General features: G+C 31.3%; 1 protein-coding gene and 1 long non-coding RNA gene across 32 annotated transcripts in view; one reads left to right on the plus strand and one right to left on the minus strand.

Annotated features, from left to right (window-relative positions):
• The window catches only part of LOC102656017, a 38631-nt gene extending 18261 nt beyond the window's left edge, over positions 1–20370 (minus strand). The window contains exon 1 of the long non-coding RNA XR_003306503.1: positions 20293–20370. This is a non-coding gene — a long non-coding RNA (uncharacterized LOC102656017). The remainder of the gene's footprint in view (positions 1–20292) is intronic.
• Positions 1–27948, plus strand: part of LOC100577254 (potassium voltage-gated channel subfamily KQT member 1) — a 126106-nt gene that overhangs the window by 93027 nt on the left and 5131 nt on the right. For 21 of the 31 annotated variants that reach the window (XM_026446083.1, XM_026446080.1, XM_026446087.1 and 18 more), the window contains 8 exons: positions 240–350; positions 1198–1404; positions 6012–6032; positions 11272–11516; positions 12572–12682; positions 15599–15755; positions 18908–19030; positions 20381–21013. In XM_026446083.1, coding sequence (XP_026301868.1) covers positions 240–350; positions 1198–1404; positions 6012–6032; positions 11272–11516; positions 12572–12682; positions 15599–15755; positions 18908–19030; positions 20381–20482 — 1077 coding nt within the window. In that variant the 3' untranslated portion in view covers positions 20483–21013. Of the gene's footprint in view, positions 1–239; positions 351–1197; positions 1405–6011; positions 6033–11271; positions 11517–12571; positions 12683–15598; positions 15756–18907; positions 19031–20380; positions 21014–27948 lie in introns of those variants that run through there. The other 10 variants (XM_026446100.1, XM_006564975.3, XM_026446073.1 and 7 more) reach the window with 9 other exon arrangements.

Here is a 27948-nt window from a genome sequence, read left to right on the forward strand (position 1 = left end):
GTGTGTTGAAGCGGTGTGAGGTTTCTGATTGGTGATATTGGTTTTTTACGTACATGCGATTTTACGATTTCAGGATGCTATTTTTAGAATGCGGATATATCGTTGTTAATTTTTTTTTTTTTTTTTTTGATGGGAAATTTCGAAGATGTTCGCATTTTTTTTTTTAATTTTGCGAAATTAAATATTTCTGAATGAATGGATATGAAAAAATTTTTTGCTCTTTTTTTTTCCTTTTCCAGATTACCGTAACCACGATCGGATACGGTGATACCGTCCCACAAACGTGGATGGGAAAAATAGTCGCCTCGTGTTTCAGCGTATTCGCTATATCCTTTTTCGCACTTCCAGCCGTAAGTTATATAGAAATTTAAAAAATTTTATATTTATTTATTTATTATCCATTGGTGGAGAATGAAAAAATTTCGTAATATTGAATATGAATAATATCGAATTTCATCTGGACGAAATGTACAAATATTTGATGCGCAACATATACTGTATTTATTCGTTATTATATATACATTTAAATATTTGTAATAAGTAATACGCTTCAAAGATATTTTGCAAACAAACATAAAAATATTTGACCGTACAAATAACCGGATATATTTGTTCAATTGTGAATTTAATACAAGAATGAGGAAAATTAAAGATACCCTTTTTAATTTATTGATCGTAGGCTTTCTTTTTCTATCCTTTTCTTTAGTAAACTTTATTTATTTATTTTCCAGAAAAACACCGGCTATTATTGGCATATAATAATAATATTAAATGTATACTTTTTTCTTTTTTATTATAAAGCCATCCACATGTGCAATAGTCACCTTTTATACTTACCCATTTACTTATAATTTTTATATATAATTATTTTATTTATTTTATTTACAATTAAAAAAATTTTTCATTCTCCTTATCTTACACAAATTAAATAGAAAATTTATCACGAATATCCATTAATTTTAAATAAACTTAAATAAAAATATTAATATAATAAACTTATAAGTACAGTAATATTATTATAATAATAACTCATAATAATATTAATAATAATAATAATATATAATAATAATAGTATTATAATAATTTATATATATAATATAATATAATTAATATAATAATAATTATATTAATATAAAATATAACAACCGCTGTATAGTACCACTATTATAAAAAAAAAATGTATCTATGAATTTCTAGGGAATATTGGGCTCCGGTTTCGCGTTGAAGGTGCAGCAAAAGCAACGGCAGAAACACTTCAATAGGCAGATACCTGCCGCGGCAATGTTGATACAGTGCCTGTGGAGGTGTTACGCCGCTGACAAAGCCATCAACAGCGTGGCCACGTGGAACATTTACATCAAGGATCCGGCACCGGCCGGCCAACCCTCCACGCCATTGGGAAAGGTAAGCTTTCTCTTGCCTTAAATGTTTCTCTTCCTCTTTCCGCCCGAGTTCAGTGGCAGTAGCTACTATAGCCGTTGGTTGTTGTTGTTTCTAGCTGCTTTTTTTTTTAAAATGTTCCTCGGCCGTCTCGATCAAAATCGATCATTTTCGATGATATATATATATATATACATTCTTTGGATTCGTTCTCGTTTTTTCTTGACGATGGAACGTTTGTATAGGGGATATGTCGAGATTGGAGGATTGTTTGGTGTTTTTTTTCGTTGAACAGATTATCATGTTACTGTAAAACTTTGTTAATATTTGTTTCTTTTTCTTGTGGAATTAATTCTTGGTTGTTGTGTTTATAGATAGGATAGAGTGAGGTTGTGTCTTGATGATTTTTTGATGCTTCAGGTCTGGTTTGATTTAATTGTGATATGAGGGAGTTTGGGAGGTAAAGTTTTTAAGTTAAATTCACTTGGTAGATTTATGGACATTCATGTTTAACTGTTTCTTTTTTTGGTAAAAGGTTTTTTAACTATTTTTTTCAATTTGGTTTGAATCAAAATTAGAAAGTGAAAGAAAAAATTTAGATATTAAGTATTTGGTTTGAATCAGATTTGAATTGGATTTTGATTCATGTTTAACAGTTTCTTTTTTTGGTAAAAGGTTTTTTAACTCTATCTTTTTCAATTTAGTTTGGATTAAAATTAGAAAGAGAAAATTTAGATATTAAGCGATATTAAGTATTTGATTTGAATCAGGTTTGAATTGGATTTTGATTCATGTTTAATTATTTCTTTTTTTGGTAAAGGGTTTCTTAACTCTATCTATCTTTTTCAATTTGGTTTGGATCAAAATTAGAAAGTGAAAGAGAAAATTTAGATATTAAGGGATATTAAGTATTTGATTTGAACCAGGTTTGAATTGGATTTTGATTCATGTTTAACTGTTTCTTTTTTTGGTAAAAGGTTTCTTAATTCTGTCTATCTTTTTCAATTTGGTTTGGAACAAAATTAGAAAGTGAAAGAGAAAATTTAGATATTAAGGGATATTAAATATTTGGTTTGAATCAGGTTTGAATTGGATTTTGATTTTTAAATTATATTAATAAGATTGAAATGAATGTTGTACTTGTATCATTCATCAAGTAGTTTTTTTTTTATTTTATTAATCATTTTCCTAAAGAATCAAAGATAAATATTATATTTATAAAATTATGCTCTTTCTACCTAAATAAACTAGTATATTATCAAAATTGAAATTTGAATATTATTATCTTGAAAGTAGTTATTTATATTTTTTTTAAATTTTCAATTCCAATTGAAATTTGAATTATTATCTTGAAAGTAGTTATTTATATTTTTTTAAATTCTCAATTCCTAATTCTCAAAAATTCTCAACAATTTTACAGTAACATTTATACTAATCTGTTTCAACAATAGGAAAATCATCGAGTTGATTCCAGTCTTTGTTTTGAACGTAATAGAAAGTTCATTTGTTATTTTTCTATCGTACGTGAAAAATTTGTCTCGTTTGATCTCGGTAAATTGGATTAAATTTTGAAAATTTACGTAATAATTTTAATTCGTTTCTCTGTGTAAAACTAACCATTTAAACTTTTTTCCATCTCAGTTTACTCTTCAGGGGACTATAAATTACCGAGATTGTTCGAGCCAGTACATAAAAGATGGCGTTTTAAAATGGCGTTGGAAATTTTATAGAAGGATTATTTCATTTTAAATGCAATCTCTATTAAATTTCCTGCATCAAATGTATTTTTAAATTTTCCATTTTTATATTTTCCTTGAAATTATCCAAGAAATTTCCAGTTATGTTTCCACATTTTTAGGACACCTTGTATAATAATGTATATAATGTAATAATATTCAAAAACCATTCGTAGATATCGAAATACAATAATTTCTTCTAAAAAGTGAAACTCGATTCACGACGCCATTTTAAATACGAATCTGCTTGTATCGAAGTTCTTTGAATTTAGCATCGAAGAAGATGTCGATAGAAATCGAGAAAATCCGAACAAATTTATATACATTTAAAAAGAATTGTTAAAAAGTTCGTACGAAATCCTGTAATATCATTACTTGTCACAGGACTTCGATCTGTCCCTCGTTGAAAGTGATGCAGACAAATAATTTGGCAGTGGATGGATGTAAGCCAGTGTTTTCCAACATGGAACCTTTTTTTGGAGGAATATTTAAAAATGTTTAAATATTATACGTACCTGCCCTCTCTTCAAATACGATATTTTACTATTATTATTATATTTTGCTCGAAACATATGAGAAAAGTAAAAGCTTGGAAATTTCTTTCGCGACGCGTTTGTCGTAAAAGTTCGAATTCTCAACTAACCTAACCTCAATCTTTCCAACTTCGTTTCGAAGCCATAGAGGGCGCGCGCGGTTTGAAATACATTTCGATACATCTCGAATCAAACAACAGTAAAATGTTTCATCGAAATATTTAACTTGCTTTCGTTCAAAGTTTGTTAATCATTGTGAGAGATAATGATAAAAAAGTTGGAAAACATTGATTGTAAGCAGAGAATGTGAATTCTGTTCTGTGTTTTCAATGTGCCGCTCTAATATCCGAAATGATAATTAAAACTTGAGTATTGCTAGTGATTATTCGTGGTGTTGACGCAGTTTCGAATTATGCTTGGAAGCTTTTTGTATTATTAACGTTTTTTTTTTCTTCTTCTTTTCTTCTTTCGTGTCGTGGCACGGAAGATTCCTCGCTTTTCTATTCGTTTTCTCAGTTACGTTTTTTTTTAGATTATTGATTTCCAACATGGAGGATCGTTTGTCTTTTAACTTCCGTTTCCTTTGCGACAAATTTTCGAAATTTACGCGATGCCATTTGCGGTGTAATCGAATTAGGGATATTTTGATTAAAAGAAAAAAAATCGTTTCCACGTGGGAAAATTAACTTTTTCGAATAGAATAGAACAATTGATAGATTGATAGAATTTAATAAATTAACGAGAGAAATTTTTCTTAATGTTGCGTGCAATTTTTTTTTATTTAGAATCTTACGAAATATTTATTTTCATTCTGTTTAAAATTTTGTGAAAATTTTGAAACAAATTTTTAATCAATCGTGCGAAATATCTTTTTTCGGGATCTTATTAAAAATATATTATGAATTTTTCGAATTATTTTGAAATTATGAAATATTGTATTGGCATTGTAATTTTAAAATTCAATATTTCAGAAAAATTGTTATTACCAAAGTATAAAATTTTTTTTCTACACTTCGAAAATTAATTCGAAATAATATCAAAATTATGCCTCTTCTTCTTAAGAACAAATAAATTAATCGAAATTTTTTATAGGGGAAAAAAAAAATATCGAAGATTAAATATTTTTTCTTTTTCGTTCAGAAAAATTCTCTCGTTCGATTTACACTGCGAATGAAAACCTTGCAATTTTTCTCAAATATCAAATATTTTCAAGTGAATGCTTAGTCAAGTTTACTTTTAAACTTTTCTCTTTGGTAGACGTGTGACAGATATTCGTCAGAAATTTATCAGAAAGTTAAAGGCATCGATTAATCATAATTTTTATTTTTCCACGATATTGAACATTCTTTCGCAGAAACTTGCTTTCAAAATATACCTCGATTATATATACTTGTTATGCAAATCGCTTCTCGTTTATCTTTCTATTTAAAAATTAAAAAAAAAACAAACGATCGAATCAAATGATCGACACGATTCGACAAAATTGATTAAAAATTGTGATTGAATTAATAAACTGAAAAAACGAATGTACAAGTATTGTATGTGAAAAATATCTTTCTCTCTCTTTCTCTCTCTTTCTCTCGCAATGCATTCGTATATTCAGTTATTTCTTTCGATGTTTCTTCTATCTACAAAAAAAAAAAAATGCATCGCGATTAATTGCAAATTTTATTTCTTCTCTCCCAACGTTTCATCGATTTAGTGCAATTTGATTTTATTTTTTGCTTGGAAGAATATTCATTCTCCGATATTTTTTCCGAATTATTCTATCTTTTTTCTTTTTTCGTTGCCAATCTGCTAATCGAACACAATAATGCCCGCAAGCAAGCAAGCAAAAAAAAAAGATCAATTTTTTATAAAAAAAAAAAAGAGAAAAATTTATTTTAAAATTTTGCATACATAAAGGAGAGAAAATTTTGAATATTTCGAATCGACAGATTCGAAATATACGAAAATTTTCAACAACAAATTCATCGGCACATGGAGAAAAAAAAAAATATTTCTACACGAGAAAAAAAAAAAAAAGAAAAAAGAGAGAAAAAAAAAATATACAAAGAGAGATCTCACTCAGGTCAGTCTCGCATCTGCTGCCAAAAAAAATTCTCCCGTGTTATATCGCGTCCATTGTCCTCGCCGTTTCTTTTTTCCTTTCATCTAACGCCCATCTATCTATCTATCTCGAATCGTGAATTTTACTACATTATAATAACGTATATATAATCCCATTCATCGTATCATCATGCATATATTTACAAAAAAAGAAAAAAAAAAAAAAAAGAAAAAAAAAGCACATCTCTCTCATCCTTTTGGATACGACTCACACATATATATATATATATAAAATGTACCTAATATATTTCAGTTGATTTGTGTAAAGAAGATGGTATGTAAAGGCTATTTAGATTTATTTCAATTTTTAATCTTTTGCATGTTTATTTATTTATCGATTATTATTATTATTATTATTATCATTATTAATATTATTTTTATTATTATTATTATTATTATTATTACTCACGTTTCTTTATTATTCACGAATATAATATAGAACGGGAACATGATTGGTGGGCCTGGATTTTCGTGGGCCAACACACAAATTCTGTTCAAAAATGATACGAAATTTATCCGACACACGATCCTAACCAATTTTTCAAATCACTTCTAGCTTTCGAATATATTCACACATTTTTTTTTTTTTTGGGAAGGAGGTTCTGGTTGAGATGATTTTTCGATTTTTTTTTTTCTTCCTTCTTTCCCACGTATCGGACAATTTTTTATTTTCAATCGAATCGATGGAGGCAAAAGTATCATCCTGAGCTAGAATTTCGAGAAAAAAAAAAAATTAAAGATGAATGAAAAATTTTAAGAAGAAAGATGGATTCGAACGAATCTTCAATTTTATTCTTATCAAAAAGAAACAATTGTCATAGAAATATTATTACGTGGGATAGGATTAAATGATAAATATTCTGCTACTACTAACGTAAGCTTTGGATGCTTTTGCGATCAGCTCGAGTCGATCGTGCTCATATTGATTAATTAAAAAAGAATACAAAATCGAGTACGCTTTTTAGCAATTTAAGCTTCGAAGCAATTTGCATCGATTAAGATAACAAAAATAAACGAATGAAACGCATGAAATCGTAAAAAAAAAAAAAAAATATATATATATACCCAAGAAGGCAAGATGAATTGGCGAATCTAGTAACCGCGGTAATCTAGTAAGAATTGGCGAATCTAGTAACCGCGGTAATCTAGTAAAAATTGGCGCATCTAGTAACCGCGGTAATCTAGTAAAAATTGGCGCATCTAGTAACCGCGGTAATCTAGTAAGAATTGGGGAATCTAGTAACCGCGGTAATCTAGTAAGAATTGGCGGATCTAGTAACCGCGGTAATCTAGTAAGAATTGGCGAATCTAGTAACCGCGGTAATCTAGTAAGAATTGGCGAATCTAGTAATCGCGGAAGGACTCGTTTATTCGACATATATAATACTTTCTACATATAATAACTTATTGCTCCTTTTTATGTGTACTTATATTATTATATATTTTCTATTCTCTCTCTCTCTACTGCACATACGAAGCTTCGTCTCGTCACTAGAATTTTTCTGAAAAGTAACTATGATCGTGTGCCATGCAATGTGATACGATTGTGTTTGTCGTGCATGCGCTTGTGTATCGTGTAATCGTGTCTTCTTCGTGCAACACGTTGTGTGGTGTCGCTTTAACACGTACAGGGTGTTGAGAAAAAGTCGAGGATAATAACTTATTGTTGAAATTTGCTTGGATAGATGGTCGTATAGATCGCTTTGATTCGTGATTGTGATTTTTTTTTTCTTTTTTAGAGGTACATTTTTTATTTTAGATTTTCTGGTGATTTGTATTATTGTTATTATTTTTATCCTTTCGTTCCAAGGCTTGGGCGCTTAAGCGTTTTGGGCAAATTTAAATTATCCGTGCTTTTTATTACGCGAAATATTATTATGAGAAAATGCAAGCAAGATTTAAATCGAGTAGATTTAAGAGAATTATTGTTATTTTTACATAAAACGCTTGATTATTTAGAAGCTTCGATGTCAATTATTTACTTTTTCTTCCATTCGTATTTGTTCGTATTTGTGTATATTTTTATATTCGACCTGCTCTTTTGAATTTTTTTTTATTATTATTATTTAAATTGCGCTTTAAAAAAATTTAATTATATAATACCAAATTAAATTGTCTATCTTTAAGGGAGTATATATGTACGTACCTTTTTTATTATTTTTTCGAAATATATTTCGAATGTAATAATGCGATTAGTTTCTTTTTTTTTTTATTATTATTATTGGAGATCGATATAAAAAATTAGTTTAGTAGAGGAATGGAGATAAACGGATAAGTGGTTGTACGAAAAGTTGGAGATAAAAAAATTGTTAGGCTCACGCTTCTCCCGGATGTTAATCATTATTGAATATTCTTGATATTGTTAACATCCTGTACGTACAATTTGAATCAATTACGATGACGACGGCTGAAACAATTCTGCTTGAAACGTTTCGAAGAAATATATAAAATTAATAATAAAACTTCGATTATTATAATGTAAGCATTTTTTTTTTGCAACAAATTTCCTTTTAATTTCAATTTATGATTCTCGTTCTAGATTTGCACGATCTTCAACTAGAAATAAAAAGAAAAAAAAAATTAGATATTTCTTCCTAAAAATTCCATTTCCCTTTTAAAAACTTTTTTTAATACTTAAATTTTTCAAATTAAATAATCATTTAATTCCCTCTCGCAAAAATTCGCAAATTTGGAAACGTTATGGAACGTTAACCGTCGATGAAAAACCACATTTCAACTAATCAAAATTCATTATATACTCACAATTTCCGCAATCGAGAAACCGCAATTCGATTGGTCGAAACTCAAACTAGCGTACTAACAACTCTAACCAGTTTAAAACCGCATTTCAATTGATCCGAATTTACACAGTTCCCTCTTATTTCCAGGGGCCACGTATTTCGCGTATATTATATATATATAACGTAATATCACAATTGTACGTTACGAGGATAGATGTCGCGCGAGAGCAGAATCGTTTCACCGTCGTCGTTTCACTCGGTATACATACACGTGTCGCCATTTTATTTTCGCATCGGCCTGCAAATGCAAAAAAGGCGAACGCCTTTCTCGGAGAACGAGAATTTATGCTCGTCGGCTGCTCCAATATTTCCGCTCCAATCCTCCTCTTTTCCCTCCCAACCGATTGTTTCCCGACTCGATCTTGACGCGAAATATTTGTCCACCTTTCGCTCTGGCGAGTGGAAGAAGAAATTTAAAAACGCGATACGATATTTTGTTATATATATATATTTTTTTCGTGTATATTCGAAAAGTTATTTACGTGGAATATAATGATTTGATAAATTTAATTTTTTTTTTTTCTTATTGATTTCTTGTATTTGTATCTTATATCCTTTTATTTTCTTGTAGCGTTGTTGTCTTCAATCGTGATATTAATTTATAACCTCTTACTTTTTTTTTTTTCGATTTCTTGGATTCGTGTTTCATATTTCTTTATTTTTAAATATTTGGAATTATTGAATATGATAGTTTAGACTCGAACCTATTTAACATCAAGGTATACAATATAGAATATAATAGTTTAGACTCGAACCTAACCTCTTTTCACTTTTTTCTCGAACTCTGTTTCATTCTCGATTCTTGTTTAATCTCAATATATAAATTATATTCTTTCTCGAGTTATCAAATGCGAATTAATTAGAATAAAATATCAAACATGTTATTCGAACATCGAAATATCATTGTCAATTATATATCGTCGATAATCGGGTATCGAAATTTTTTAACTCGGTATCGCGAATACGTTCAGAATCATAAAACTTTCTTCATAAACGTTTCACGAGTCGACGAAGCTACGTTGATTACAGGGATTTGATGAACTCGCTTTTCAAATTTCCTTTCCGGAATCTTTCTTAAGCGCTTAAAAGGGTGAAATGTGTTAACCGTGACTTTATGTTGCCAACCTCAAATACCACAATTTGAAAACTGATAGTGACCCACTTTTGTCATCACGGAAACTCGTCTCGTTTTCGACGTAGCCGTGGACGATTGCGAACGTGTTTGTGAAAAAAAAAAAAAAAAAATTCGATAAACCTGAAAAGTAAACGAACGAATTCACCCTCTTGTTTCATCTTTACCGGCACGGTAAACAATTCGTTTTCTCCACTTTTTTTCCCCTCGAGAATTTCATATTTCCATTAATTAATTTCTGAAAATTTAGCAACTTTTTTTCCGTTTGCTTGGTTTTTGAGATACGAGTAGAGAGTTGTAATTAAATTTTTTAACGAAAAAAAATTTTTTTTTCTTGCATTTTAAAAAAAAAACATAAGAACATCAAAAGCAGAGGTAATTACGTGTGAAATTATTCAGTGTGAAATTAATTTTTTAAAAAGGAAGGAAATTTTCTTTACTGGAAGATTATTTTTAATCTTCTAAAAATATGTATATAATATTGGATAACTGTCAGAAACGATTTATATATCGATATATATTTAATTTTTTTTTTAAACTCGTTTATTATCGTAAATGTTCCATTTTATTTCCTTCTATTCCCAATTTAATTATTTAAACGTTCAACAACCGATGGAATAAAGTTGGAAACAAGTGACACCGTTAAATGTAGATTATATCATTTTGGAATAATATTCCCACATTTAATCAGTGGCAGTACCCTTATCAAGAATTTGATACGCTATCAGTGTGTCATCGTTGATAATAATCAGGGACGAGCATAGAGATTCACATTAATCACGTTGAAACTGGAATTGCAAGGATCACCCAATTTAACCGAATGATACGAATCCTCGCCTACTTTTCCTATATACACGGTTGTTCGAATAATATGTCTAATCGTGATCAAATTTCTTCAAAAAGATTGGTGCACAAAGAATATTAAATATTCAATAGAATAGAATATTTATTTTCAACTTCCTCTTCTCCCTTTCCCCTCTTTTTCCTTTTTTAAATGTACATTATATAAACGAATTATGAAAAATTGGAAATTTCAAATTCATAAAAAAAAATCTTGATTCGATTCTAGAGGCGAGAACAAAAGTTTGCATACAAAAATATCGATCGAGTTGATTTATCGATTGAGTTACAAGCAATATAAGTTTACGTCGATAAAAAGAGGCTTACACTCTATTCCCGTCTCGCTTCGTCGATAACTCAATTTGCTTATAACTTTATAAATAAACCTCGACCAATATTTTTACAGATCAATTTTTATTTTAACTTCAACATGGAATCAAGAATTGTTCGTTCGCAAATATAAACGACGATATTGATGATAAAGAAATCTTAAAATTTCAAATGTTCGAAATTTCTATCGTAACAGACAATGAAACGAACGAGATGAGAAAGACATAACCTTACCCGTACAATTATCAGCCGGCCCGAGTCTAAGTTCTCAAGCGCACAGATGTTACCTCTATTGGCAAGAATAGGAAGCTTTTTCAGATGGATCCGTGGCCGAGCTGTGGTGCTCGCTAGTAGGGATAGTGCATGTTGTGTTCGACGTGTGTTGTAATGGGAGGGCACCGGGGGTTCAGTCTCTGATGATCCAGGTGGCAAAGAAGGCGAGCGTGCTGAAGAGGCGTAAATCGAGGAATCGGATGGACGTGCAACAGCAGCAGCAACAGTCGTTGCCGCCGGTCACGATATCCGGTGGCATGTCGAGCGGTGGCGCCACCGGCGACCAGAACGACAATCAAAGGATGGAGAACGAGGGAGACGTTATCTTCTACATGGAGGAACCGAAAGCGGGCACGCCTAATCGCGCTAGACGCGACAATCGGTGAGTGGAGATCGATTTGTATAATTTTTTTCTTAATCACTTAAGAATCCGATTATTTCATTAAGTAAATCTCATTTATAATCGAAAAGCCAACGTATAATGATTAATGTATAATGATTAACGCATAATGATAGGTTAAGCTTGATTAACGAGAGAGATTGATTGAATCTTAGAAACTATAGACGAATTGTTTGATTAGAGTTGAAAGAAGGGAAGAATATATTGGGTTGTTGAATCCATGACCATTTTTAGATAGATTATTGAAAATTTAGAATCTCACTAATGTATAGCTTGGAATTTGAGAATCGGAACATTTTGAGGTTAGAATGTTGTTAGTGCAGAAGATACTTTTTTTGGGTAAACTTTGAGTATAATTGAGGTAATTTTTTAAATTGTCGTTTAATTAAATTACAATAGACGCAAATTAAGTAAATAATTACGTTATTATTCGTATGTATATACACGTTCTACTTTCACTCCTATAATTTAGCTGCTTAATTTTGTAATTAATTTTGTAATTCGCTCCAGAGAGGGAAGCTAAAAAGCCGACTGACGCGCAATATAAATTTGGCATTAAATAACTTAGTAGCTTTTAATTAATAATAATTTTAATAATACGTATAATTCAATATTTAAAATTCTTTTAAAAAAAGAAAGGAAAATTTTAGAAATAATCGTTGAAAAACGAGTATTTATTTTAAGAATCGTCTACTTTTTAATTCAAACTAGAGAAATTATTATCGATTCTATACGCATCTTACAGAATCTCTTCGCGTACCAGAGAAATCAAAAAAGAAATTTTCGAAATTATTTGAAATACGATATCAAAAAAATTTCGTTTATCAATATTGAACGTGAGATGTCAAAGTGCAGCATAATAAGATATGCGGTTGTGAAGAAAATCGGTGAAAACCTTTGGAAATTTCGCAGTGAAATAATAGATAGATCGGGGAAAGTTGGCGTGACAGGAAATGTCAGCCGGTTGAAGGGCACTTTCTCTGGAGCGGCTTTGAACGTCGTACGAACTAGTTTCTCGAGTTTGGTAGTGTGAGTAGCGTATTTCCGGTTGGCAGGGGAAGCCTCTTCACCTCGCAGACGAGCTCCGTCACGGAGGCTACCAGCGACGAAATCGACATTGATATCGAGGAACCTCAGAGGGTTACCACGTAAGTACTAAGCTTCTTCCTTATGCCATCTCGTGCGGATTTTCGCGCGGAAATATACGTAGAGAACGTTTTAAGGAGGAAATAGAGGGAAACGACTTGTGAGTTCTATATATTGAAAAAATAGTTTGGAAATAGTATTTTTTGAGAGGAAGGGGGGATATTTTTTAAAAGAAAGAGGCGGAGATATTGAGATAGATATTGAGTAGCTTACTCATACTTCAAGATACATTAGTGTATCTTGAAGTATTTTTTCAAATGAATAATTGTTGATACAATTTTATCAGTATTTTAACTTTTATTTTAGCTTTAAAAATAATTTAGAGAACTTATAAATTTTAACTCAGATTATGTAATAGAAATTTTTTATGGAGTTCGAAAATAGTAGTTATCGATTATTTTTCGTTTGCGCACCAATAACAAACAACGTGGAAAATCAAGTTGACCAGAGAATCGTCTGTATCTTTATGCAAATTAGTTTCATTTTGCATGCGGGATCGATATTAACCGAAGAATTTTCGTCCGGCATATACATACGTATAGTAGGTCTCTACTGTATGATACAACGCTCGAAATGGCTCGAAACAGCAATTCGATTCAACTGGATCTCGTTAGTATTAAACGCGCTACGATTCGTACGAATCTCCACATTCGATCGATCTTTGAATTCACCGCAAAGGAAATACGTAAAGTGTGCGGCTAGCAGAAATTTGAATTGCGGTCGAGGATTGCTGTTGAAATACACAGTGATGTATTTGAACGGTAGCCTTTATGGAGAGATAAAAAAGGATTTTCGAATATATTTTATACTTTTAATTTCAAATTACCAACTTTCCTCATAATAGATTTAATTTTAATATTCGATCGATTACTTTGTTCTCGTTATTTCGATCATATTCCGTAAAAAAAGAGAGTAAAAATTATCAATTTTAATACTCTATTATTATATCTTTACGTAGATTCCTCTTCGGCTTTGTTCGTCAAAGATCGGCCACGATCGAGCTCCTCCCGTTAATGATTGGATCGTGGAACGAAGCCGAACGTACCCGAACTTTGCCGAATTAACGCGAAGTCGAATTATCTGCTCGATCGTACGCCAAGCATCGATTAATCAACTGTTTCGGGATCTCGCTCGAATTTTTTCTACGTATAAAGAAATTATATCATTAAAAAAGTGATCTTCGACGAACGCGTAAAATCAGTGATCGTGTGAAAAAGCGAAATTACAAGAAGCAAATCTCTCGAGCTCGTGGCATTGACATTTCGAGGAAGTCTCCATTCTCGAAAACGGAACGGAACGTTACCTCGCTCTCCTGAAAAAAGCTCTTCTCTCCTTCTCTCGTCTGTCTCTTCCACACCTCCCCCTCCCTCGAAAAAGCACCGTACGTAAGTGCTTTTTTCACCGGTGCATTACTCCGCTTCACGGACGGCCTACATCCTTTGCTAGTCTGCCACTCGAACCTCCGACACAAAGACAAGTCGCATTTCGAAGTTTCTCTGTTTTCTATCCGCGTTCTCCTCGCGACTCGCCGCATCTCTCTCTCTCTCTCTCTCTCTCTCTCTCTCTCTCTCTCTCTCTCTCTCTCTCTCTCTCTCTCTCTCTCTCTCTCTCTCTCTCTCTCTCTCTCTCTCTCGTTTCTTTTTCTCTCTCTCTCTTTTTTCTTTTTTTTTCCACTTTCCTTCGTTTCGAAGCGTGAGCTTTCCAACAGCTTTGCCGTTGAAACGTGAAATCGTTTGTGAAAATAGCCGACTGGGTTTTTCGCCCAGCCACTCCAATTTTTTCCTGTGAATTAAGAATTTGTGCGACACATTTGTGAATGAAGAATTGAAGAATACCGAGTCGTTTAGAATGCGAGGAAAGAAGGGGAGGGAGAGAATAGAGGGGAAGATCTCGTTTTAAATTCTTTCTATTGAAGCGCGGCCACACGGATGTTTTTCTTATTATTTGCAGGAGGATGTTCGCGGAAGCGTGATTAATTTCTGGACGGAAAAAGTGGAGAGTTTTTAGAAATTATCTTATTTACGTAAAATATATATTTTTTTTTTTATTTAGTATGAATTTCACAACTTTCCAAAATTTAATATAAGTGGTCTCCTTCGTAAGTGCTATTGGAATTTTCTTTTGTCCCGAGTAAGAATATGTTGACTATGCTTTTCGGAAAAGATCAAATTTGTAAAATTTCCTCGGCGAAAATTTGATATTCGTATTACTTTTCTTCCAAGAAAGAAAAAATATATATATATATATATATATATATATATATATATATATAAAGAAAAAAAATCTCAACGATAAAAGATATTGAAATATCAATTGTTCGAGATCATTGTTAGATAACACGAATCCACCTCTCTCGAAGGATATATACGAAATCTTTCTCGTGTTCCATTTTACGCTCCTTGGCGAGGGAAGCGTGTTTGCTCGCGGTAAAGCGACGTTGAAATCGTAAACAACGGCGGCCACTTTCCCCAGTAACGTCTCTGTGAAGAGTTGGGAGAGCGTAGGCGGATTGGTACACGCGTGTCGCGCCATAGCGGCAGCTACTTGAATCCGACGACGAAGTGTGTTTGCGTATAATTTGGTATATCGACAGGCGATGTTAGGCGAACGATCGATAACCATTGTCGTTTTCTCCTCGGCCGATAATTATATTTTACGATATATCGGTCGTGAAACGCGACGATAAAAACAAACACAACATCTCTCTTCTTTAATTTCCTTTTTTTTATTTTTACTCTATTCTTCTTATCCTCGTTTATTGATCGAAACTTTTCGAAAAATTCTCTCTCTCTCTTTCTTTCTCTCTCTCTAAATTTTAAACGAAGTTCGAGTGACAAATATTACTTTTTATCATCGGAGTAAAGATGATGCACGCTTGTTGTCGAATTCACTAAAAATAGGATCGCTGTTATTTTCAGGCTGACGGAGGCGCATCGAAACGCCATAAGGGCGATCAGGAAGATCAAGTATTTCGTGGCCAGAAGGAAGTTTCAGCAGGCGCGGAAACCGTACGATGTACGTGATGTGATCGAGCAGTACAGCCAAGGCCACTTGAACATGATGGTTCGAATCAAGGTGAGTTGCTATCCTAATCCGCCCGCCCGACCGTTCACCGACCTCCACCACTTACCGACGCATCGTAATGCATGTTACCTGTCCGATAAATGTCCGATCTACGCCACTTGTCAGACTGATCACGATCGATCTATATTATCTATCTATTTCGTTTTTCTCCTATTACAGTTGACAATTGATATTGACGGAATTACGGAACGGTATAATTGTGTGTGATGTTTCAAAAATTCAAGATCCCATGATCTCTATCGTTCAAAGATTAAAGGAGGGGGGGAAGCTCGATTCCCCTCCTTTTTGCCGATGCGAATATTAATGTTTACATGTTTGCACACGCGTATCAAATATCATCTGGAGACGGATAAAGAATCAAAGGGAAATACTTTCCGAATGTAAATCCTGGTTTAATAATTTCCTAGGATCAACTACTAGGGAAATCAAACGCGACTCTGATAACTGATTTAAAAAAAAAGAAAAATCAATGTTTCACGAATCACATCTGTGATTCTGCTGACTTCTGATCGTTTTATTATCCGTGATAATGCGCATCGATTCTCTCCTTTTCTCTAGGAAAAAAAAAGGGAAAAATAGGGAAGAAAAGAAAAAGAAAAAAAGGAGGAGGAAAAGGACGGAACAAAGGGAGAAAGAAAATCGGTCATCGAGGCGAGTAACGTTTAACATTTCGCGATAGAACGCGCTGTGTGAAAGACAATGGCGGCCTGTGTTGTATCGTTTCTCCATCGGGTGGGGGGGGGGGGGGGGAAATGCAGATCGCGCGTCGTCGACAATTATTACGTCGCTGCCAATCGCTTCGAGCCGAGTAAAGCCAATGTCGTAACAATAGGCCAACGGTCCGCGTTTAAACGATCGAGGGTCGAACGTATTCAAAATGCAATTATATTTTAGAGGATAATCTTTTCTTCGATTTACAAAATTGATATTATTTTATTTTCATATTTTTTTTTTTTTTTTTAGATTTAAACGTGAAATCGTCGAATTGTGTTAATGTTAACTTATGGAATTTTTGTGTAGTGATAAAAATGGTTTATTACAAAGTTCATTGTTAATAAGTTGTTCTGTCAAAAATTACTCTCGCAGTATCACTATCTTATTTCAATAATTTTTTAACATTTAGGCTAATAAATAAGCTTTCATCTTTTAATTTTGAAGAATAAATTTAATATCCTAGTCGATACGAAATTTTCTTATCATTACGCAATTACGTATGCATTATTCAACTAGAAACGAACGTTTGTCCAAATCTAGGTTTAATTATTTTAGAAGGTCGCGATAAATAATCCTCTTCGAATCCCAGGAAATGCACAATAGCGCATTACTATTACATTATCCGGAATATTGCTGTTCAACTAGGAATTGGAATTGTTTGACCAAATTCGACGTAATCCACGTTCTATGTCACGAAATATAATGCAACGATTTTCACTAAACACGATTGTCTCTACAAAAATTTTATTAAAAATGAACATTCATTGATCATTCATTTGGAAATTTAAAAAAAAATCTTAATAAAACGCGTTATTATCCTTTTACTTATTATTCGAAACATATGTTCGCAAAAAATTTTTTTCGCAACGTTTGCAATCTCGGCCGGAAACGACGAGAAACGGCGCGATTATTCAAATTCGAACGATCGATCATGGAAAGATATTATTTGTTATATCGTTTCGAATGGGGATCAGGCTTTATTATATGACGCGTTCAGAGAATCGATAACATCCTTAAACCTTCGTGCCACCACGTTAAAATGACGTTTCCCTCTTCTCGTAATTCTCAACTTTATGGTACACGTCGTTTCATTGTATCGTCGTGATAAACGAATAATAGTTTCCAGGCCTTTACAGAAACTTCGATTTATTATATTATCGAATTGATATTATTAGCTCGAGATATAAATGTAATTTCTTGAAATCAATCAGAATTTTTATTTTTGAAATTGATGTTTTAGGAATTTTTCTAAAATTTTTAATTGATTTAATTATGTATGCATTTTTTAATTTCTAAATTTTTTTGATTATTTTTAATTGATTTAATTATGTGTGCATTTTTTAATTTCTAAATTTAATTGATTATTTTTTTAAGTCTCGTATTACAAAAATTATAATATAAATATTTTTTATACACAAATACTTTTCTAGAAAGTTTTCAAAAAGATAAGAATAATTTCAAAATTATTAGTACTTCTAGAATTTAAAAAAATTTCTAAATATAATTTATAATATTTTTCGTTCGAATGTAATTTTATCCACGAAAACGTTGAAATCTCTTGTCAACACGTATCAATATTAATTTATCATCGGCATTGAAACAAGTTGGCGCTATTTATCGTTACTTGTTGCCCGTGAAATGGAATTAATTAACAAAGCTGATTAAACGATGCCTCGACATAATTAATTTCGTCCCCTCCTCGATAATGCATCGACGTTTAATGTTGTTTTTCGATCGCGGATAATGAACAAGATAATGCAATATTCGCACACGAAAATTGGCTACACTGTGCTGCGATCCAATTAAACGTTTCTCGCGTCTCCGTGTGTGCGCGCGAGACAGGACAAGTCGTAAGTTGTAACCGAATTGTCGTTTGTTGAGTTGTCTGTTTGATTTGGATCCGCGATTAAATAAACGTGTCTCGATAGTGGAAAACCTAGTGCGCTCTTGTTTGTAAGAATTGAGAAGAAATGTGAAAATATACAATAGTTATATAACATAGAATTGATCAAAATTTAAATCTTATTGTGAAAGAATTTTGAGATGAATTTGTAAAATTTGAATATTGATTTATCTACGAGATTGAATAAAATAGAAATAATAGGAACGAGAAGAAAATTTATATTTTCTTTTGCTTTTAACGTTACCAGTGAATATTAAATTCCTATTAGAATTTCAGACTGCTGGAGAAATAAATCTAATTTTCCTTTGAAATAAAATTATGTAATGTAGCTCGAAAAAGATCTCAAGAATTATTCCTTCGTTATTTCTCTCGCGATTCTAAAAATGTAATATGAAACAATTCTCAAATATATATATATATGTGTGTGTATAACGTTCCGGGTAATAAAATTGAAAAAAAAAGGAAACCGGTTATTTCTATTTAATTCTACGCTACGTTATCTCGTTTAACCTGCGCCTTTTCACAGGAGTTGCAGAGGAGATTGGACCAGACCCTGGGCAAACCGGGCAGCTACCTAGCAGGAATCGACCGAGCAGGGAACGTGAAGCCAATGACTATAGGCGCGCGCTTATACAGGGTCGAGCAGCAGGTGAGTTCACGACCTTTCTTCCGGCTCTGTGTCATTTCTAATACTCGTTATTTTATTTTATTTTTTTTCGAGGATGGAAACTTTCTTTCACGTATATTCACATATTTTACAAACATTTATAGATAGTGATGGGATAAAGTATAAATTCAATCGTAAAATTTTCTTCATTGATATCTTAAAACGCGATAGTTTTAATTTAAATCGAACACGAGATACTTTCGTTATTAGGGACTGTATATATTTGAATTCGGAACAGTTCGGGAAACGTCGGGAGAGATCGGTTGAGATTCGGATACACTCGTATTACGGGAGGGGGTTCGAGTGAGTTCGGCAAAGATCGGATACGATCGGTTTTTCATCGAATAAGCGGTATAAATAGATTTTAGATTTTTCCATCTTTGCAGAAACTTATTCTGTCGTGATAAAATGGAATTTTATGAAACGAAGCCTTGATATTAGATTTAACTTGGATGTGAAAATACATGTTAAACTTAATCCCATCGCTACAGTTACAAGTGGACGAATGTAATGAGAGGGATATAATTTTCAATTCGATGAAGGTCTGCACAGCTTTGTGCTCGAGCATTCGGTTTCAATTCGATCGGATTAACGCGGACACAATTGTGCCACTGGATTCTCCAATGGTAGAGATTAAAAAAAATTTGTTAAATTATCAATATATATGTATCTGTGTCTAGAAAACACGTATTATTGAAATGAATTGTTAAATTGCCTTTAAATTATTAGATCATTGAAATTAATCATGCAATTCGAAATATCTATTATCAACTCTTTGTCGAATCATATTACATTTCACATAACACATGTTTTCATAAAGCACATCATCCATTGTTACGAATATTATTCCTTTCAAATTCATCAAGCATTAACACACTTTGCTACAATATAATTATATAAAGATTACAAATTACAATCATACCAAAAGATTAATACGATTGTAATTATTGTAAAAATTAATATGATTAATAATATTCATAGATTATTATATAATCTTTTCCTATAATTATATAATATACTTTCGTAACAAATTTTAATCTTAATTTTATTTAAAAAAATTTGAAACAAAAACACAAATACAACTTTTCCTATTTCTCCCCGACAAACTTTCTGAACAAACTCCATTTATTAACTTTTCGTTCCCAATCTTCAAAATAAAATCTTCAAATGAGAAAAAAGAAACGAGAAAAAAGGAAAAGAAAAAAAAAAATAAGAAAAACGAGAGAAAGTGAAAAGAAAAATACCTTCTCTCCTCCAGAGAGCAGAGATTCTTCTATCCGCAGGGACGAGCGAGAAGATTGATTCTCACATGGAAACTATTTCTGTCCGCAGTTGTCCGTGATGGACAAGAAATTGGACCAGCTGGTCTACGTGCTGAACGCGGTGGCACAAAAGCAACAAATACCCCTGAGGAGTATAGAGGACGACGTGTAACAGAGAGCCCCCGGCGAGCTCGTGCCATCTATTTCGCGATCACCGGCAATACCATGGACTTTGCCTCGTGTTACCATAACCAACGTCGCGGCGAATATGTTAAGCAAAAGCGGTTGAATCCGCGATCGGCCTTGTGCGCCCGGCCGCAAATGCAGGGATCTTTCTTACCTACGCGTACATAGATAAAAGTAAAAGTTCGAAAGAAATTGGAGATACTGGACGATTTTTGTTCTCGACGATTGTTTTATATTAATTATTTATGGGTTTCTTATTGCTATTTCGATTAAAGAATATTGGATGAAGTGGAGAAATGGATTGTGAGGTTTGAGAGAATTTTGGGAATAGTTTTGGAAATGATGAATGTTGAGAAATATGCGAAGAAATGATGAATCGATAAAAATTTGGAAGACTTCTGAAAAAGTAGAAACGTGTTACGTAAGATTTAAAAGAAATTTGAAAGAAGTAACGAATTGAGAAAAATTTGGAAAAGTTTTAAGAGAAGTGATGAATTCCACAGAATTTTGGAAAATATTGGAAAAAAATTATAAATTGCAAAGAATTTTTTGAGAGGTTTTGAAAATGAATTATGAAGAATTTAGAAAAATATCAACGAAAAATTCATAAATAATTCTCAAATATATTGAAAGAAACAACGAATCACGAAAACGAAAGAAAATGATGGATAAATCGAAGATAAAAGTTTAAGATAGATTTAACGAAAGTGAAAATTATCAAATAAGTGGAAAAAGAAGAGATTGTGCAGTTATTGGATAAGGATCGATTAATTAAGAATTTATAACGAATAAAAAAGAAGAATTATTTAAAATTAAAATTTAATTGACATCAAGAACTTAACGAAAGTTAAAAATTTGAAAACTTACTTTCTCTAAAGAAATTTTATAATTTTATAATTTACATCTATTCGTAAATAATATGGAATCTCGCCGAAAAATCTCATTGAACTTTATACGAAAATATCCAAAGGATTACAAGAAAGAAAATCATCTTTACTTTTTGCATAAACCTGGAACCAAGAATGAATTAAATATTATTCAATTTTTCAAATTATTCGAATATTTCATTCAATTATCATAAAAAAAAAACAAGAAAGATAGTACCTGAATTACATTCAAAGCAAAAGATCTATAGATAATCAGAAAATCGTCCAACATACAGAAACTCCTTTACAATCGCAAAGAAACCAAACTAAAAAAAGGAACAAAAAAAAGAAAAAAATTAAAAATATAAAAAAAAAAAGTTTTCTTTGACATTGTTCGTACCTCGTCGTAAAGAAAAGAAAAGGAAAAAAAAAAGATTCGTAAAATCCTCCAGCCCAGAGGGCGCCTATCTCCGGGAAGAAATCGACTTAGATATCCTATAAAGGAATTTGACGGGAGCAAAGCTCACTTTAAACGTCGTCGCTTATATATACTTCCTCTACTGATACTAATCAGTGGTCCTCGGAGAATAGCCTTCATAAAACCGATCACGCTAAACGCACAGGAACGATTGTTCTCTTCGAACAAAATTGGGAATCGAAACGTTGGAAGAGTATAAAGTTGAATAATAACTTGAAAATAATAATAATAATAATAATAATAAACGAAAAACAAAGAAAAATATATTCACCATATCGATCGTGAGTTCTCGATATATAATGTAACTAAAAGAGATCGATGTTTTTGGACTATACAAAAGTAAACGCATCGAAAGATCGATCGATAAAAAGGTGTTTATATGGTAGAATGGTAATAAGACGGTCGGTAATAAAAAATTTGTTCCGAAAGAGCAGTTTAGGTACGCGAAAGAAATGAATGCAAACGTATTGGGAACATCATTTGGGCCAACTAGGAATAATAGAGAGGAACAATAAGCAAATATAAAGAAAAAAAACTTCCTAGGCGAGATATATCTCTATAGGCTATACATAATATATTATATATATATATATATACACATACATACAGATAAAACTTCTAGTCTCTGCTGGTAATAACGATCAATTATTAAGCCTTAAAATTAATCACGAAACTTTGATCATCTTGTTGCTAATCTAGTTAGAAAGGAATCGAAATACATATATGTATAACTGCGTGTACCAATGGGTACATGTATTGTACAGATACGCGGTTATCGAGTTCTATATATACATTGCTAGAAAATATTTTTCTTTTTTTTTTCCTCTCTTTTTCTCTCTCTCTCTCTTTCCTTCTTTCGATTTTTAGCACAAACGCGCCATCTTATATAGAGAATACGCGAGAACGTTATACATATATATACGTGTATATGAATGCTTTGAAAAAATAATAAAAATGTTGAAATAATATCGTCTCCTCATACGATTATAGCGAACAGATTTTTATTATAAAAAAATTAAAAAAAAAAAAAAAAAAGAAAAGATCGCATCACCCTGTTCGATATGGGTTCGTTCCTTCTGCGAGCTGCAAATTCTTTTGGGCTTGCATTTAGCGATCTTTCAAATAGTGAATGAAGCAATATTACTTGTGGGTGTACAGGATATTCGTTTTTAAATTTTTTTTTATTACATTAGATTTGTTATAGAAAGAATTATTAATTGATGATTGAATTTGAATCATTTTGATCCCGTTCGTAATATTGTATATATGTCTTTCGGAAGTATGTTTTGTTTCGTATTGTAAAGGGGAATGGAACACGCGATGTAAATAAAGTCGTTCGCGCTTGTATCGACTGTGTGTTTCGACGGCGGCATTGTGCTCGAGACCACGAACGAGTACGTACCGTTGTACGAGAGTTCAAGATCGGATAATTTTAATCTATTTAAAAGTTAAAATAATAAAAAAAACTATTGATAAAATATTGAAAAGTCAAAACAAGGATGCGTGAAAAGAAAAATTTTAATAACAATTGGAAATTATTTATTTTCAAGAATATCGGGAAAATATTCGAAGAATTTTTATTCACGCATATTTTTTTATTGGTTTAAGTACCGTGTCGTTGTATCACGAACATCCTGTATAAGCCCATACCGCTCGTGGACGTATATAAAGCATAAAGAATCTTACATTCTAGTATGCCACGAAATATGTGAAAGAAACACAATGGCGGTGTACATATACATATTTCAAGAGTAAAAATAATAAAAAGGAGAAAGAGAAACAAAAAATCGGAATATATTCTGCATATATATATATATACATATTAATATAAATACATTTATATTTTCTACGTAGGTTATCGAATACGTATCGGCACGTAAAAAAACCGTAATATTAATCGACACCGTTAAGATATTATATGCGTAAAACTCACGTCTAATTTCTAAGCGACTTGTGTGTACGCGTGAGTGTGCGTGACGTAGCGCAAGAAACATTTTCCTACTTCAATATTTCTCATCTTTCGAGTCGACCATTCGAGTGTAAAAGAATATGAAGAAAAATAATCAAATATATTTCTCTATAAGGCTTAATAATCTACAGTGAATTGAACAGATAAGATCACATTTCAAATTCCATTTTAATATTTCAAACATTAAATTTCAAATTACTATTAAATTGTAAAAAATGATTTAAAAGAAAAGGAATTTTAATGATTAAAAAAAATAATATAAATTTATATCTTTCAAGAGGAAGGAATATCATTTCGGAATTTTCAATTTTCTAATTCTTTAAAATAGTTAAATTGGACTAACTTTTATCGAAAGGAAATACAAAAAATTTTTCACTCGAATGGTTTAAACCAACGGCCATCCTTTATCTTATCTTGAAATCCTATATCGTTCGTTTTCACGAGACACACGAAATTTGATCTCTCGAAATTCACGAAAGTGTTTGCAAAGCGTCTCGTTTTAATCTCGACTACTCACACACACTCTCTCTCTCTCTCTCTCTCTCTCTCTCCTCTCGAAGATTTAATCGATCTCTGCGCGGGAAGGACCAGTCTCTTGTTAACTAGGATTACGTTTATTCGTCGAGCGAAATATTGCACTGAAAATATCTATCTCGTCTTAACTTATATTGTTAAAGTATAATGCAAATTTGTATATAATATAATATATATATATATATAATACATATAGCAAAATAGGAAACAATTTCTCAAGCGAAGCTGCTTTTAGGAGTATTTTTACATCGGAAGGAAGATCGTGTAAGCGAATTTTTAATTCTTTTGAAATTCTTCGCGCTCTTTTAATATAACAAATCCTTAATTCGATCGTTTTTTAACAGATCGAAATTTTGAAAAAAATTTAAGAAGAAACAAATTTTCGATAAATTATCTTCAAAAATTGTTCGAAATAAAATATCTTTTTTTTTTTTAAATTACATTTCGGAAAAATTTATTATAGGATAAAAGCGCAAAGATATTCGAAGAATTTTTTACGATTATAATTATTAGTTCAATTGTAAGAAATAGCTTTTTCTTTTTATAATTGTTAACACAGAAATTCTAGTCGATCCATTAATAATTTTTATTTCCACGATATATCATAATTCAACTTGATGCGAATTTGATGGAATTTTTCGTTTCGTGGGAAACGTCGATAAGAAGAGGAAGAAGAAAAATACTCTGTAAAACGTGCTCGAGCATCGATCGTACGATATAAAAATTCTATGGTGCCTCTCACTTAACTAATTCCACTGTAACGCAATTGAGGGATAGAATATTAGCCTTAAGATAGAGTTGTAAATAAAGTAGGCGGTATATCGTAGGATTATTAATAAATTAACAATATAATAGTGGCAATACATAGGTACAATGCTCCAGAGTTGAAGCACGAATTTTTCTATTTCAAGGTAAAACAAAACCCACTCGACGTTTATTTTCTTTCATTCGTGTAAATAAGTGAAACGTTTCTCGTTCGGTATAAATAAATAACAACAACGTGAAACTTACAGATGGATGAGAAAAGATATAAATAAAAATTCGATAAACTGTAATTTAAAAAATATAGGATGAAAAATTTACGATTTTATCACGACAGTGAAAAATATTGTTAAAACAGGATTATAAATTCCTATTAAATATTACTGCTATATTGGAAAATATATTAAGAATTAATAAGAATGTGCAATTTTTCTTCCATTTTGATATTTCTTTTTTTTTTATTAAGAATATAAAATATTGCGTAAATTAAAAAAAAAATTATTGCAAGTATTCTGATAATCAGGAATATTGAATTTTAAGTTTCGAGAACTGAACGAGAAACGTTTTTTTAAGAACTGTTTACTTATCAGTTCAAGTTAAACGAAACGAAGGAAACGAGTTAAAAAAAGAGTTAATCGAATATCGAAAATGGAGCATCACTCGATGATTATATTGCCGACCACGAGTAGAGACAATCAAACAAATGTTGAATAACGCGCATAAAACAATAAATATAAAGATTTCGTTTTAACAATAGAATATATATATATATATATCCTTGAGATTATCGATTCGAATCTTCGAACACTTTTTAATTATGCAAAAACCTACTCTGGGAACATTTATCGTAAATTTAATTAAGGAATAATCAACAGTGCGAAAGAATCGTGTTAACTTTAAAAATCTTAATTGTTTTTTTGAAATTCGAATTTCTCTGGATATCTCTCTAAATCATCGTTACCAGTTTCTCTTCTGATAAAATTTTATACTCAATTTTGATCGATTCAAAAATTCGAGAGAGAAAAGAATTTAAATAAATTTCATCGATATAACGAATCTATGTTATTCTTGGATTTTGAAAATTGGATTTTGGATTTTGAAAATTGGAATTTAATATAATTATCTCTTGGCAAAAGAAAGAAAGTCTTAAGAATTTTCTTTCATTCGTAAATATCGTGCAATTTTTTCCAGCCTTCAACTCGCGAACATATGACAGTCTGGGCCGGTTGCCTGTCTACAGGCGCCTTCAGCGAAAAATCAAATTGTTTCTTTATACGTAAAAAGAGATCGTGTCTTTTTAGATTTTATCTTTTAAAAATATCATACGAGTTTAAATAATAAGTAATATTAAGTAATAAAAATTGTCTCCAGAACTGGTAACGGCGATTCTCCGAATAATTTTTAATTCTTCTCGCACGAATTACTGATCCACGGCCTCCTTTCTCGACAATATATGTGTATATATATTTCTCGAATGACGAGAAATAATTTCATTTTCACTTCACGTTGCTAATAAATTACGCGTGTATTTATTAATCCGTGGTACGAAACGAGGCGTCCAAATGCATTTTACAACAATTTTATTTTATTTATTTATTTTTTTTTTTCGAACTACAATATTCTAACTGGACCACCGATAACTATAATAGAGAAACGTTTAACACTTGAATAAAAGCTTAAAGTTTAAAATTAAGGGGGAAAGAAAGAAAAAAAAAAGGAAGAAAGAAAGAAAGAAAGAAAGAAATGAAAATTGCGCGTAAATATTATCATGTATAATATTCGTATAACACGGTAGTGTTCATCGATGCTCATCAAAACTGTAGTGATTAAACGAAGTGAAGCAACATCAAAAAGCATGGAAGAGGGATATTGAATTATATTTTAATCCCTTGACTCTCGAATCTGTTTCTTTTTCTTCTTGTTACATTTTTTTTTGTTTCTATGAAATAATTATAAAAAAATATATATATATATATATATGATATATATATATATATGATATATATATGATTATTAATAAAAATAAATATATAAAATAAATGAACAAGTGTTGAGGGATTAAAATAAATTTTAAAAGAATTTTAAATCACAGGAATAAATTATTCTTCAATTATTTCATAATCGAAACGCGTTAGAAATTAATTATTGCTTGAAAAAAAAAAAATCGTAGATAATCGTGCATGATATTGAAAATTTGGAAAATTCGATCGATTTATTTTTTTTTCTTATTTATCCCGAACAATAGAGAGAGAATAAAAAAAAAGGATTATCACGAATTGTAAAGGAAATGTTTAAAGGGTATGTACAAAAAAAAAATATATATATATATATACATATATATAAAACACCTTTTCGTAATGTTATACGATTTTTTTTACATTTACGATTACGATTTTAATGTAACTCGATTGAAAAAAAAATTGTAAAACATTTATGACGAGGACTTCGAGAAGCAAGTAGTGTTCGCGAATCGGCCGAATATACGTGTAAAATACGATTATTAATAAAACGTTTAACGTGTATAATCGTGAAACGTGAATAAATAGATAATATAATATATACACGCGCATGTGTGCTTCGTATATGATATAAAAACAAATATCGTGTGTATTCGTGGATATTCGATCGAGAGATTATTAAAGGGAATGCGAAAAACCTTAAAAAAAATTCGTTTTAACGCTTTGCGCCTCGGCTTTCTTATAAATTAAGAAACGATTAAATTTGTTAATCGAACGTAAGGAAAATTTCTGAAGGAAAGGAGAAAGCGTTTTACCGATTCAGGTTTTACCGATAATCGATAAATCGAAATTGGAATTTTTCTTCGCGTGATTTGTGAAATTTTT

This window comes from Apis mellifera, linkage group LG1, assembly GCF_003254395.2.
Source record: "Apis mellifera strain DH4 linkage group LG1, Amel_HAv3.1, whole genome shotgun sequence".
In the NCBI taxonomy this organism is placed as follows: domain Eukaryota; kingdom Metazoa; phylum Arthropoda; class Insecta; order Hymenoptera; family Apidae; genus Apis; species Apis mellifera.